The sequence below is a fragment of the Magnolia sinica genome, chromosome 4 (assembly GCF_029962835.1).
Source record: "Magnolia sinica isolate HGM2019 chromosome 4, MsV1, whole genome shotgun sequence".
Taxonomy (NCBI): Eukaryota; Viridiplantae; Streptophyta; class Magnoliopsida; order Magnoliales; family Magnoliaceae; genus Magnolia; species Magnolia sinica.
This window is the reverse complement of record NC_080576.1, coordinates 97,432,232-97,446,971: the sequence shown is the minus strand read 5'-3', so window position 1 is coordinate 97,446,971 and position 14,740 is coordinate 97,432,232. Positions and strand designations below refer to the sequence as shown.

Sequence of the window (14,740 nt, the reverse complement as noted above, 5' to 3'; positions counted from 1 at the left end):
ATAGTTCCATTTGTCAACGATTTTGTTCCTAATGTTTCTTGTGGTGTGGTCCACATGAGTTTTGGATATACCTTATTTTTAGATTATAGTATTACAAGACCGATGGAAGGAGTGGATTTGTTACTGGTATCTTTGTATGCCCCGCCCCATTGCTTCCAACCATATGAACTTCATGCAGCCTGCGTCCGGATTGAATACACGCTGAGCGTAAGGGCCTATTTGGGAGCATGGATTTGGAACTCCTAGATTTACAATCCTCCTAGTGTGTTTGACACCATATTGTGTGAATCAACTTTAATCCAAAGTACTTATGCATAAGTTTATTTATAGGGGTTTGAATTTAATTACTAAATCAACTTTAATATCTATAATTAGTGAGATATGTAATTTTTGACATAATGGTTGTGATAAGCCTGCTGAAATATATGCTTAGCTAGAAATGATGAAATTCCAAGACTTGGATGAGCTGCAAGCACAAGATCAATTCTGAGTGACTAATCAACGATCTTTAATCGTTGATTAACATGAACAATGTTTGGATGGTGCTAGACAATGCTGATTTACATGGACAATGTTTGAATGGTGCTAATCATCATTAGTGGGCCATGTGTCCAATACAATGATAGTATAATGACACACATGTTACACCTACAACTATTGAAATAATTTTAGGTGTAATCTAAGCTTTCACCATAGATTACAAACCCCTCAGAGAGGATTTAAAACCCTCTGGATTTGAAACCCCCAATTACTTTATTCTGCCAAATACCCGGGGGATTTGGAACCCTTTCAAATCCCCTCCAATCCACGATGCCAAACAACCCTTAAGCAGCGAGGTGGCTATGACTAGTACTATGTGGGCTCATATAATATATGTGTTTTATTGAACTTGGCTGTCTATTTTTTCATAGCATAATCTAAAAATTAAGGAAGATCTAAATATCTAGTAGACCACACTCGCCTATCGTTAAAAACTTTATACGCTTCACTGTAATATTTATTTGTTATCTAATCTATTAATTAAGTCCCGGATGAATAGAAAACAGAGAAATATCAACTTAATCCAAAACTTTCGTGGTTCTTAAGAAATTTTTAATCGTGAGTGCTGTACATATAAGAGTTGACATGCCTCATTTTTGGACCCGTGCTATAAAATGGTGCGTAAAGGCATGGATAGAATACATATATCATGACGTAGCACTGTCTGCACCCACATCGCTTCTGACGCTGGCAGTACGCAACTGGCGTTCCTGCGGTCATTACTCTGTTAACTTTTGCTTTAAACCATCATCCATTTAAAAGGCACCGTTGATCTGATGCTTCTGATGACGATTCTTTGTCGTGCATTACGTCCCAGGTGGGACCCACCGTCCACAGCAGGGCTCAAAAGGCGAAATTAAATACCCACGTTTAAAATGTGCGATGCGGGACCATAAATTATACGGTAGGGCGCGTGGAATGGAAACATGATATAGCCATCTCTTCAAACTACACTTGGAGGATTCAACTATCATTTGAGACCGTTCATCTAGTTGTCCCTACTATGGATTGCAAACGGTTTAAAATACAAATATATGGGATGATCCTTACCGTCTGATCAATCGCCTTTCAAGGAATGGTAGAAAACCAAAAAATTCAGAAGACATAAAAGTAAATGGCTGGATTCGTTGTTTAATAAGCCTCACAATTTTAAAAGATAAGCCATCCATGATACCGCCCACAAGATGGACGGTCCTGATTTATGTAACCCTGCCACATGTAACGTTGTGATGGCTCCGCCATATCATCCCCAAGGTGAAACGTTGTGAAACTGATGAGAAAAAAAACAAAAAAACAAAAAAAACACGGATCCTCTGACAAAGTTACATTTAAATTAAGCTGTCCAAATAAAGTGTATTGTTTTATAAATATAAAATGAGGCGTATCTGACTTTTTATAATGGCTGACCAGAATACATTCAGTGGACAATCTAAATAGAAATCTAACCAATTTCAGAAACAAAAGTCCCACCGATGAAAGATTGGGATCGTTCAATCAATGTGTATTCTAGGTGATGATCTATCTACGGCCGGGGCTTGGATTTCAAGCCCGGGTCCCTGTGTATGAAACATCAAGCTCCGCCAGAGTATCAAACAACTCTCCATCTGATCAAGTTACGTCTGACAGGAGTCATCCTGGTCAAAGATCACGAGCGGTGGGCCCAGCATGCAAACACCACTCCAGGCCATTCATAAAATAGACGCAAAGAAACGTGTGGCCCTGGTATTTTAATGCCTGCCAATTCAAATCTCCTCCACAGCAATAAAACCGCCTTTATCATTGGAGGCGGAAGAACGGACAGCTGCCCCCGATTTGGAGGATCGTGAAACGCCCCTGACTCCCTCTCTCTCTCTCCCTCCTTCTCTTTCCTACCATGGCGCTAACCACGCCCAGTGCGCACGTTATCAACCTACGCTCCACAGTCAGCACCCCAACAAGTAATAGAATCCACTGCAGAATCCTCCCATCTCACCCCATTTACCATTTTAACCCTCTAACCCTCTCCCCCTCCCTCTCTTTCTCTCTCCCAATGTCTTCTCCTTCTAAGGGCATTCCCGTCATTAAGAGCTCACTCATCGACCCCGACGGAGGATCCCTCGTTGATCTCGTCGTGCCGGAGAAGGACCGAGCTTCAAAGAGGGCGGAGGCAGTGTCGATGCCTAAGGTGAGGCTCGGAAAGATCGATCTTGAGTGGGTCCACGTGATCAGCGAGGGGTGGGCCAGCCCGCTACGGGGGTTCATGAGGGAGGAGGAGTACTTGCAGAGCTTGCATTTCAATTCCCTGAGGCTGGCGGACGGGACCGTCGTCAACATGTCGCTTCCAATCGTGCTGGCTATCGATGATCGGGATAAGGAGGCGATTGGCACGTCGTCAGACGTGGCGTTGGTCAGCCCGCAGGATGTTCTCATCGGTATTCTCCGGAGGTTTGTACTCTCTCTCCCTCCCTCTCTCTCTATCTGTTGTGGACAGGTGAAGCCCACCTTTAGGAGATCGAACAAAATCCGTTTTGTATGCTTAGCAGTGGATGGGTGATGCTTGATCTTAACTATCTGCCCACTCGATTGGAGATGGGTGGTTAGGAAGGAAATACAGTGGACAAATCAGAGTCTTTCCACTGTGGGCCCCGCCGAACAAGCGATATGGATCGCTGGATAGTGTGTCCTGCCCAGAATATAAATGCTGATAATTCTAGTGGAGCAATATACAATGTACCACATCAGATGTTTATTGTGCTTTGTTTGTTTGAATGATTCTGCTGAGTTCTTATATTTTAGGACGGTTGCGGCAGTAGCCCATTACTTTGTTGAATGAGCACATTACTTCTTGGATATCATATCACCTATCTATACACCCATTTCCTCCCTTGAGGAGTCATATGATACTCAAGCAGCACAGTCAGAAATTGTAACGGGTCATCTCTTAACTCAAATTAAACGGACTGAATTGTTGAACCCACCCTCGTTAAGTTACAGTCCCAAACTCAGATTGGATAGATAATTCTAATATCTGATTTGTGGATGCTTGTTTGTTGTAATAGGACTATTGGATATTTTTCATTTTTAACCGTCCACTAGATGTCCGCCAATCGGATAATCAGATGATCAATTAAGTGTAAGCTTTGGTCTATGATGCATCTAGACTGAAAACCATAATTTGGACAGTTTAATTTGACTTAGTTGTGTGCTAGGAATGCAATTTCTAAGTAATTTCTAAATGCGTGTGTGTCGCCCACCATGCTTTGCCTGAGTATCAAAGATTTTCTCTTCCTCCCTTTCTCATACCCAACACACTTACCACTATACTTAGGAAATATGGAAGTGATAACAAATTCATGATGTCTGGACAATTTCTATGTCTAAAATCCCTTCCACTGGCACATTCTTCAGATTGATTACAAGCAAAATGAACAACTATTGTCTCGAATTGAAGGAAGAACTTATCAACTTAAACAAGATATTTCAGATTTCATTAATTGATCTCACATCGAGTAAGCAGGTTTCAATCAATCTCAGGTTCTCAACTAAAATTTCAGATTCAATTAATCAATCATAAAAAGACAAGGACTAAAATCTCAGATACTATTACTGAACTAAATTTCTGATTTAAGGAAAGGAAATATTGTTTGCAAAAAAAAAAAGTTTTCAATGAAAAGATATTGCAATGAAACTCACTTCCATTGTTTGTTAAGCCTTCCTCTATGGGAAATTTATGGGAAACACCATTTTCCACTTTCATGGTATCCTGTAATGGTAATGGTGGCCGTAACAAATATTGTCAAAATCGTTTTCGTAAAAGGGGTTGAATAGTATCGAATCGCAAATCGTTTCGTAAATCATAAGATTTTTTCTGATTTTAAAATATGCATATAAAAACAAATGAAAAAAATATAAGTAAATTAGAAAAGATTAAAAATTCATTAATCATTCATTTCCCTTCAACTTGTACCAAAAAAGTAATACATATCATGATATTATCAATTGAGAAAATGTATATGGTATACATATTATGATATTAAAGGATTCTTTCCTTTTTCCTTTGTTTTCTTTTGTTGTCTTTTGAAAAATTTACCTTTAAAAACATACAAGAGTCCTTTTTCTTTTTGAAAAAATCTTGCATCGGCCCCATAATGGGTTGTTTTTTCCATAATGGCTGTTAGCCCGTTATGGCCATTACGATCCCAAAACGTGTAATGGTGGCCATCATTACCTTTAAGTAATGGCTGTTACATAACCATTTTTGTATACATCGTGGCCACTTTCTGTTTGTGTTGGAAAATAAACCAACTTTTCCACATCCACCCATAAGAAATACATTTTCCTACGATAGAAGGAAAATGGGTTTGGCAAGGGTTAAGCTCAAATGTGCCACCATCCATCTTCAATTGCCTCACATTTGCCGCACGTGTCAATGTGCCAAATAAGCCATTGCCCATTTATGGTTATGCCCCACACGTGCCCCTATGCCACATTTGCCAATGTGCCACGTGTCACCATCCATCTTCTCTTGCATCCCATGCGTAAAAACATTGATACCATCCATATTCTCTTGTGCCCCACATGTGCTAATCTACACATGTGCCACCATTAATCTTCTCTTGCGCTTCACGTTCAAAGCACTCCACATGCGCTAATGTGCCATCTATCATCTTCAATCAGCTCAATAAATGCCATTTGTGCCAATGGTGTCAATGTGCACAAGTGTTGCCATCTAGCTTCAAGTGTTCACATGTTAAATGTGCCAATGCATGCCTTTCACATGTGCCACAATTCAAGTGCCCACATATGCCATGTGTGTCATATGTGCCAGTGTGCTGCTATCCATTATCAAGTATCCCATATGTGCCACATGTGCTAATGTGGCACATGCTAGTGACTACCTAGAAACTTCTCTCTCTCTCTCTCTCTCTCTCTCTCTCTCTCTCTCTCGCCAAACAACAAATTTGAAATGAGATTCGAAGTTTCTAGGAAAATCTTGTTAAGAAACAAACAAGGAAAACAATATTTCCTTTCCCACAGTTTCCTGGAAATAAGGTTTCCCAAGAAACACTATTTCCTTTCCTATTCTTTCCATGAATCCAAACATGCCCTTAGCTCTTATGTCTAATCAGAAAGTTTATGTACTCATGGCTATATAAAAGGCAAATGTATGAACAAAAGTTGTTGAATGATTGGTTGACTATAAGTTTCTTGAGGTTTTAACATAAGTTGCTCCTCTGTAGCATGTATTACTTTATACCTAGCATGTGTTGCTCCTGGTATTCGTTGCTCTAAATCCTATTAAACATGTTTTTCTTAGTCCTTTGCTGGACTTAGTTTTGTGGCTTTTTGATGTAGAGAGGGTCGCGGATAGTTACATGGCCGAGATGGATCAAAAAAGGCCCAGTCGACGACAGAAGTGATCCGGACTGTCGGACCTTAAATCAGGGATATCTCGCAATCCAGAATGAGTTATCGGACGTAAAATATATGATTTTGGGGTAAAACGAGCTACTTTAGCCAACCAACCCTGCTATGCCGGGTTGCGCAAGCCGGATTTGCGAAATACCCCTGGATCGATGGTCGTTTCCCTATTTTAATTTCGTTTTTACTATAAATAGTAAGTTTTAGTTTGATTATAACTCTTCATCTGTCAGGCTTTATGAGTTGCGCCCAATGTGAAAAGAGCTTAGAATAATTAGGAGAACGGTTTGGTGAAGCCAAATAGGACACTTACTATTTTTGGCCGAAAACCTTGTGCACTAGTAGACATCACGACCGTTTATAAATAGTAAGTTTACTATTTATAGTAAGCTGCGAATTCTAGGAGTTTTAGTTGTAGTTTGATTCTGATTTCTTTACCATTGCTTGATACCCCTATTTAAAGGGTTGTGAACTCGTTTTTATTCATTCATCAATCAATTTCGAATTTTATAGAATTTATTTTCTATTTTGCTTGCTTTCTTTCTCGTGGATTCGAGAAGTCTCTGTGAGGAGTGCAGAGAAGTTCTGTGGATTCGGAACAGTTATTCCCTTGAGGAAGACGGTGCTCGACCTCACGTCCTCCCCTGCGTCACTTTTCTTTGGTGATTTGATCATCAAAGAGGTGCGCGCCTGATTTGGAATTGAGCCCTCTCAATTGGGTGGTATCATTATCATGGTCATTATCATAGTAATATCGCTGATAATTTCAGATACTGCAGATTGTATCTTTTTTGATGGAAACATCAGGAACATGGCAGGATTTTTTAGTGGAACTTTAGGAGATGTTAAAAGACACATGAGTACACACTTGGGAGTTGAGAGTAATATTTATAAAAAGCAACTATACATAATACAACTGTCCAAAATCTGTGCTATCCGTAAAAATATTTAGCTAATCAATATGATTTTAGTGAACTAATTTTCGAGAAATAATGTAATAATGCAGAACTACAATGCACTAATTTTAAACACTCATAGGAGATTCTACTCTCTCTAGCCTTCCCATATATTCATTTCCACACCCTTTACTGAAACGCAGATCCTCCACTCATACTGCCTCCTGATTTTCCAACACAGTACCCCATATAGCATGGTTGGTCGGTTAGTACTTCTATAAATTTCCTATTGAGTTGCATCAGCAAGCGGTGATCAGATTGTACTTCAAAGACCCATCTTCGCTTCATTCTCTTGTTGTGATTCTATTGGAAATGTCTTCATCAATCTCTTTGTCCTTTTGAACTATAAAGCCAAGGTAACATAACACACTGTTTTGAGGAATGGCTTGGCCGTTGATGTAACCATACAAACTGAATTTCCAATCCAGCGCTCTATCTTGACTCTTGAGTTAGTGAATTTACCTTTAGACCCTAGTTCTCCTCCAATTTATTGCCCATTCTTCAACCATGTTGACAAAACCCACCTAATCTATTAACAACGATACACCAATGAACCACTCGCTAGATACCGACAGTTAAGTAATTTATAGTAGGTGCAACAGGTTATGGGCTTGATGCTGACCCTTGAGGAAGATCCTCCACTACAAGGAACTCTAATCATGTTATCCAACTACACTTCATCTGTAAACAACATACACCAAGGAACCTCTTCCTTGATACCGGTTGTTAATTCATTTATAACAGGTGGAATAGGTTATGGGCTCTGGGCCTATCATTGATGAAGACCCTCCACTGCAGGGAACCAACCTATTCAATAACGGTATCCTTGTCCATAATGGCCACTGCCATTACCATCACAATACAGGCTGTAATGGCCATTATGGTTAAACAAAAAAGAAGAAGACCTATATCAGCCTGTGACAGGTTATTATGAGCCATTTTTTTTCTTCGTAATGGCTGTTACAACAAATGTTGTCAAAATCTCCATCCTATAACAAATCGTAACAGGGGTTGAATCGTATCAAATTGCAAATTGTGTTGTAAATTGTAAGATTTTTTTAGAAAATGAAAAGAATATGAAAAATATAAATAAAAAAATATTTAAAACTCATCAATCATCCTTTCCCCTTCAATATGCACCAAGTAATACCATATCGTGATAATGTTAAAGGATTCTCGTCTTTCCTTTATCTTTTGTCTTTTAAGAAACTTACCTCAAAAGACATATAACGTTCCTTTAATTATTTAAGTTCTTTTTTACTTTCCTCTAGTGTAGAGTTACGTTTGAAAAAGCAGCGTTTGATTTTGTAGATGGATGAAAAAAGACATTTTGATTTCTAACCATCACTACCACACTACACATAGGTCATAGATCAATTAGTGTTTTGACTACTTAAGTAAGAATTCATAAGAAAAAGCTTCATGATTTAATGTTGAAGAGAATATCTATAATCTAATCTCGTATAAAGAACAAAATAAATAGACTTTTTCTAAATGATTATTAAAGCCCCCACCAATTTAAAAACATAAAATGAAAGCCAAGTAAAGCTTAAAATAGAAGTGAACAAGTATAATATGAATTGTAAATTTTGGAATTCAAATCATAGAATCATAGGATTCATTTAAATAGGGATTTAAATGCTCAGGACTTCTTTCACTCGCATCTTGTCGGAGATGGGATGATCTTTCATAGCTCTAGTTCCTAAGGCTGAAGGTGCTAATTGTTTGAAGGACTTTCATCCTATTAGCCTTATTGGTAGTTGTTATAAAATTTTGGCTAAAATCCTTAGCTCTGGGATAAGGATGGTCGTTCCTAAGGTAATTTCTACCTATTAGAGTACTTTTGTTCTTGGAAGACATATCCTTGATAATGCTCTGCTTACCCATGAGTGTATTGATTCCTACCATCAAGATGAAAAGAAAGGAATTATCTGTAAACTTGATTTGGAAGAAGCTTATGATAGTGTGAATTGGAATTTTCTTGATTACATGCTCTCTAGACTTGGTTTTGGGGTTACTTGGAGAAGTTGGATAAAAAGTTGTCTCTCCTTGGCTAAATTTTCGGTTCTAATTAATAGCTCTCCCTATGGTTTCTTCAAGGCTTCTCATGGGCTCAGACAGGGAGATCCCTTATCCCCTTTCTTGTTTAATGTTTATTATTGTCTCAGAGGCACTTAAGTAGGATGTTATCCAGGGGCAAAATATTGGCCTATTTTGAGGGTTTGCAGTGGATAATTCCCTTCCAGAATCAATCATCTTCAATTTGCTGATGATACTCTCATCTTTTGCGAACCCTCTGACTCAAATGTTGGTTAGAGGTTGTCTTGGGGCTCAAGGTTAAACTTCCTAAGAGTGAATTTTTGGTTATTAACATGTCTCCAGAGGAAGTCCAGGGATTTGCCTCAGCCTTTGGTTGTAGATTGGAATCTTTCCCCTTGATGTACCTTGGGCCACCCTTGTGCATGGGCGGGACTACTCTGCACCTCTGGGACAAGGTGTTAAACTTGCTTCTTGGAAGAGTAATCTTCTATCTTTGGGTGGTAGAATTACTGTGATCAAAACATCCCTACGAACCTTCCTTTGTACTTTATGTCTTTATTTCGTTGCCCTAAATCTGTTCCTGTGAAAATTGACAAGCTTTGGAGGAATTTCTTGTGGCAAGGTGGTTCTCTCTCTAGGAAGTTCTCTCTTCTAAAGTGGGACAAGGTTTGCAAGCCGCTCTCTGAGGGAGGGATACGTATTAAGCGTTCGGATGTTGTTACTTCTACCCTTCTAGGTAGTGGGTTTGGTGTTTTCTCTCTTAGGAAGACTGCTTGTGGAAAAGAGTAGTCTCGGCCAAGTATAGTGTAGAGTTGGGAGGTTGGTGGACTAAGAAATCTTCCCTATATAGATCTTCTAATCTTTGGAAGAAAATTGACAAGGTAGCTGTGTCGGTCTTTAGGAATCTTTCTTTCCTGGTAGATAATGGTGAAATAATTAGGTTCTGGACTGACCTTTGGTTGGCACTATAAGTGTCTCCTTCTCAGCAATAGCTAGATTGTGCCCAATATGGACATCTTGGTTTCAGATTGTTTTTCCTTCTCTGGATTGGGTGGAGTGTGGACTCCTCCTTTTTGGAGAAACCCTAAAGATGGGAGAATTTGAAGAGTTATTGGGGCTTCTTTCTTGTATGCAGGAGTTTGTGTTAAACCCATATGTAGCTGACTTTGTCACTTGGGTCCTTGGGAGATCTGGAGCCTTCTTGGTGAAGTCCTTCTATGATGTTCTCTCATTCCCTGTGGATCCAACCTCTTCTAATTGCAACTAAAAAGAGTGGTTCCCTCTAATTATGCTATAACACAGTTGTCTATAAATAACAATCCCTTTAAAATGTTAGTATTAAGCACATTTGCCAATCAGAATTAGTGCTTATTGGACCAAACACATGTTGCATCCTTGCATCAGTGTGAATTTTGATTGATTTAAGGAATTGTGGGGTAGGCCGAGTATTATGAAATGGTAGAGGAGAGAAGGGATAACTAGTAAAAAAAAAGAAAAAAGAAAAAAAGGAGAAAGGATCTCAAATTCTTTTGGGTCCTTGGTAGTTGGGAGGTTGAGTAAAGCGGAGAGTTGGGCTATCATGATCAACATGAGGTTGAACTTTTTAACCTGAGCATTAGCATTTCATAATGGAAGGGGACTCTAAAACTGCTGCTTTTCAGGGTGGAGAAGGAACTGTGGTAACGGGAATTTAAATTTAGTAGCATCCATGGGGGCAAGGTTTCTTCTAATCCCTACCGAAGCCAATGAATAAGCTGATGCACCTGCCTAGTATTCATCTAAGCTAAGTCTTGTGAATTCTTATCCATTCCCTTAATGGACGTTTTGCACCTGTATTTCTTTCTTAATCATTAAATTTAAGTTGCCAGCAACGCAAATAAAAAAATTGACTCTTTTAGTGCTGTACTGGCTATACATACAGAGTACATATTGTATCACGGAGGTAAAGAAACTGATGTGTGAGCAGTAGTTATCGCAATGGATGATTCTCTGAACCATGCTTACTTACACCAACCTTAGAGGAACTGGTATTATTATGTTGAACTTCAGCATATAAATTGTTCACCTTCTTGTAAATCGAATTGTTTAATTTCTAGTCCCTATCTACTTCTCAATACTTTTTTTTTTTTTTTTTAAATTTTCAATACAATACAAATTCTTTTAACCACTAGTCTTGTCCCATATATGAGTCAATGCTACGAATGTCTCATATCTTCCCTTTTCAAGAATATCAATACTTGGTAGTTTTGTCCTCAACCTTATGATATGCAATTACAGCCTGTATTGTCTTAGGAAGTTAAAAAGAAAAGAAATGAAAACAAAACAAAAATGAAAAAAAAAAAAACACTTGTGAGTTTTTGAATCATCACGTGCAGCATCGTTTATTTTAAGATGATGGGTAACATTGGAAAGTTGGAAACCTTTTGATGATTTGGTTTCTGTTGGAGAATGCTTGACTTTCATTTTTATGTGAATCTGGAATGGATATATCAGTGTATTATGTTTCTTTGCTTCCGTCTTGACTACTTTGGGCAAGTTTTATATGGTATCCATTTTCTTCTCTTGTGCAGTGTTCAAATATATAAGCATAACAAGGAAGAAAGAATCGCCAGAACATGGGGAACGACTGCGCCGGGGTTACCTTATGTTGAAGAGGCAATTAGTCCTGCTGGAAATTGGCTTATCGGTGGGGACCTTGAAGTGTTGGAACCCATCAAATATAACGATGGTCTCGATCATTACCGGCTCTCTCCACAGGAACTCCGCAAAGAGTTTGACAAGCGTGAAGCAGATGCAGTGTTTGCTTTTCAGCTGAGGAACCCTGTTCATAATGGGCATGCGTTGTTAATGAACGACACACGCAAACGTCTTTTGGATATGGGTTACAGGAATCCTATACTTTTGCTTCACCCATTAGGCGGTTTTACGAAGGCAGATGATGTGCCTTTGGATGTACGGATGGAACAACATAGCAAGGTTATTGCTACAATTCTTTTGGTGTCTGATACTTCTAATAGTATTTTTCTTGCATGGCTATGTTATAGAAATTTACATTTATTTTTACTACTTATCTATTTAGGTTCTAGGAGATGGAGTTCTTGACCCTGAGACTACTATCGTGGCTATATTTCCATCACCCATGCATTATGCTGGACCAACTGAAGTACAGTGGCATGCAAAGGCCCGGATAAATGCTGGTGCTAATTTCTATATTGTGGGCCGTGATCCTGCTGGTATGGGTCATCCCACAGAGAAGAGGGACTTGTATGATCCAGATCATGGGAAAAGGGTTTTGAGCATGGCTCCTGGCTTAGAAAAGCTGAACATTTTACCATTCAGGGTATGTTATACATCATCCTTCTCGACATTTCTGATCATTGCTTGTGCTTGCTATTTTTCCACTTCCTTTTCTGTTAAATAAAACTCTTCCAATAACTAGATTCAGCTTTGTAAGTACCATATTACCTAATTTAAAAACATATTTTGCATGGGGTTTTTAACTCGGAGTAGACGCAGTGACCAAGCAAAAGTAAGGGTTAGAAACTTGCTGAAGTTGTGGTAGGGTTTGATCATTGTACATTGAAACTTTTCATGCTTATTGAAGTTTATTAGGTTCAAATTCTTTCAGGCTAGAATTGTGTTGATGTACATTTGAAAAATCCAAGAATCATTGAAACTCGCAAATATATATATATATATATATATATATATATATATATATATATATATATTTATTGAAGATTGAAGAACCTCTCAAACATGCTAGACCAAATAAATGAAATTAAAGAGAAAGCCTTCAGCTGTCAATGCATTTTTTCTATGGTGTTTCTTAAAGCCTTCAGCTACCAAATAAATGAATTAAAAAGAAAGCCTCTCAAACTAACTTATGCCATAACTTTCATCATGAAGCTGAACAATATGACATTCCAAACTCTTGCTAGGGTGTTTCTTATAAGTGGTGCATTGCATTGGAACCCTGGTGCAGTGAGAAATGGGCAAGGTTGGCTAGGGTGTCCCCTAGAAGTGATGTGCAACAACAACGCCCAGTCGCTGTGAAAAGTAGGCAAGAGTTCCCGTGCTCATTCCGGACATGCATGGGTAAAGAAGCTTGTCTAGAAGAATAAGATTTGTCTTGCCACATGGAGTAGGGACATTAACAAGTAAGGGTGTGAAGTTAGTAGAAATGATGAAAGGAAGGAGAGCTAACATAACTTGCCTTTAGGAGCCTCAGTAGAAAGTGTTCAAAACTAGAGAAATTGATGGATATAGACTTTGGTATAATATAGGAAAGTTGTAGATGTTAGGAGAGTTAGTGATATAACTTTATTAATAAAACTTGTGTTAGGGGAGGAGATGATCAATGTTATTAGTGCATGTGTCGTAGGTAGGTTTATAAGATAGAATCAAAGACAAATTTGGGAGGATATGGATGGACTAATGCGAGGAATTCCTAACAGAGGATATTTGTAGGAGGAGACTTATATGGTCATGTAGGAAAAGAAAGTAGAGATATGAGAGTGCATGTGGTGGATATGGTTTTGGGAGAAGAAATGAGATGTGAGATGTTATCCTTGATTTCAGTATGGCATACAATCTAGGTAGCAGACGCATACTTCAAAAAGAGAGATGAATATGTAATTACTTTTAAAAATGGATCATATACAAGCCAAATAGATTTCATTCTACCTTTTAAAATATTTTTAAATGTGATTTCATTCTACTTGGGAAACCAAAACGATCGATATGTAAGGATTGTAAGGTTATACTAGGAGAGAGTCTGATTCAAACAAAAGGTTAACGGTTATGGATGTTTGCATTAAGGGATGTAAGAAATGGAGTGAACTCATGGTATGCCAAATCGGTTACGTATTGGCCGTATCGGCCGATACGTTTTTTTTTTTTAGCTCTGTTTTTGCTGTTTTTTTGAAACCTCTTGCGTCCAAACTGTTTCTAACTCTTTCTACTACTAATTTCGACCAACCTTAGCTAGGTATTTGATAGAAAAACACATTATATTATAGATTTTTTTGAATCAAAGCTCGGTGCGCCATTTTTCAGAAATTCGTCAAAAATAGGTATTTATACTTTTTTTAATATATTTTGCTATTTTAGTCATGTCATATGATGTGTTAATCATAGTAGAACATGTTAATGTGCATTTTACAGATTTGGGGTGCCATTTAATAATTTTTTAATATTTTTTTCTATTTACACATGAATTTTGGCCCCTTTTTTTAAAATTCGAAAAATCAGTTTTTAATGGTTGTTTTGCTGTTTTAATCATGCCATTTGATGTATTAATCATAGTAGAACATGTTAATGTGCATTTTACAGATTTGGGGTGCCATTTTATATTTTTTTAATATTTTTTTCTATTTACGCATTTATTTTGGCCCTTTTTTTGAAAATTCGAAAAACCATTTTTAAATGATTCTTTTGCTGTTTTAATGATGTCATATGATGTGTTAATCATAGTAGAACATGTTAATGTGCATTTTACAGATTTGGGGTTCCATTTTATATATATTTTATATTTTTTTCTATTTACGCATTTATTTTGGCCCTTTTTTTGAAAATTCAAAAAATCAATTTTTAATGATTCTTTTGCTGTTTTAATGCCATATGATGTGTTAATCATAGTAGAACATGTTAATATGCATTTTACAGATTTGGGGTGCCATTTTATATTTTTTTTAATATTTTTTTCTATTTACGCATTTATTTCGGCCCTTTTTTTGAAAATTCGAAAAATCATTTTTTAATGATTCTTTTGCTGTTTTAATGATGCCATATGATGTGTTAAT

At 37.7% G+C, this 14,740-nt stretch overlaps 1 protein-coding gene across 1 annotated transcript in view; it reads left to right on the top strand.

Annotated features, from left to right (window-relative positions):
* The first annotated feature begins 2,283 nt into the window (after positions 1 to 2,283).
* LOC131243451 (ATP sulfurylase 2-like) overlaps positions 2,284 to 14,740 on the top strand; it is a 30,341-nt gene continuing 17,884 nt past the window's right edge. Inside the window, exons 1-3 of the mRNA XM_058242823.1 lie at positions 2,284 to 2,964; positions 11,507 to 11,912; positions 12,016 to 12,276. Coding sequence (XP_058098806.1) covers positions 2,414 to 2,964; positions 11,507 to 11,912; positions 12,016 to 12,276 — 1,218 coding nt within the window. The 5' untranslated portion in view covers positions 2,284 to 2,413. The remainder of the gene's footprint in view (positions 2,965 to 11,506; positions 11,913 to 12,015; positions 12,277 to 14,740) is intronic.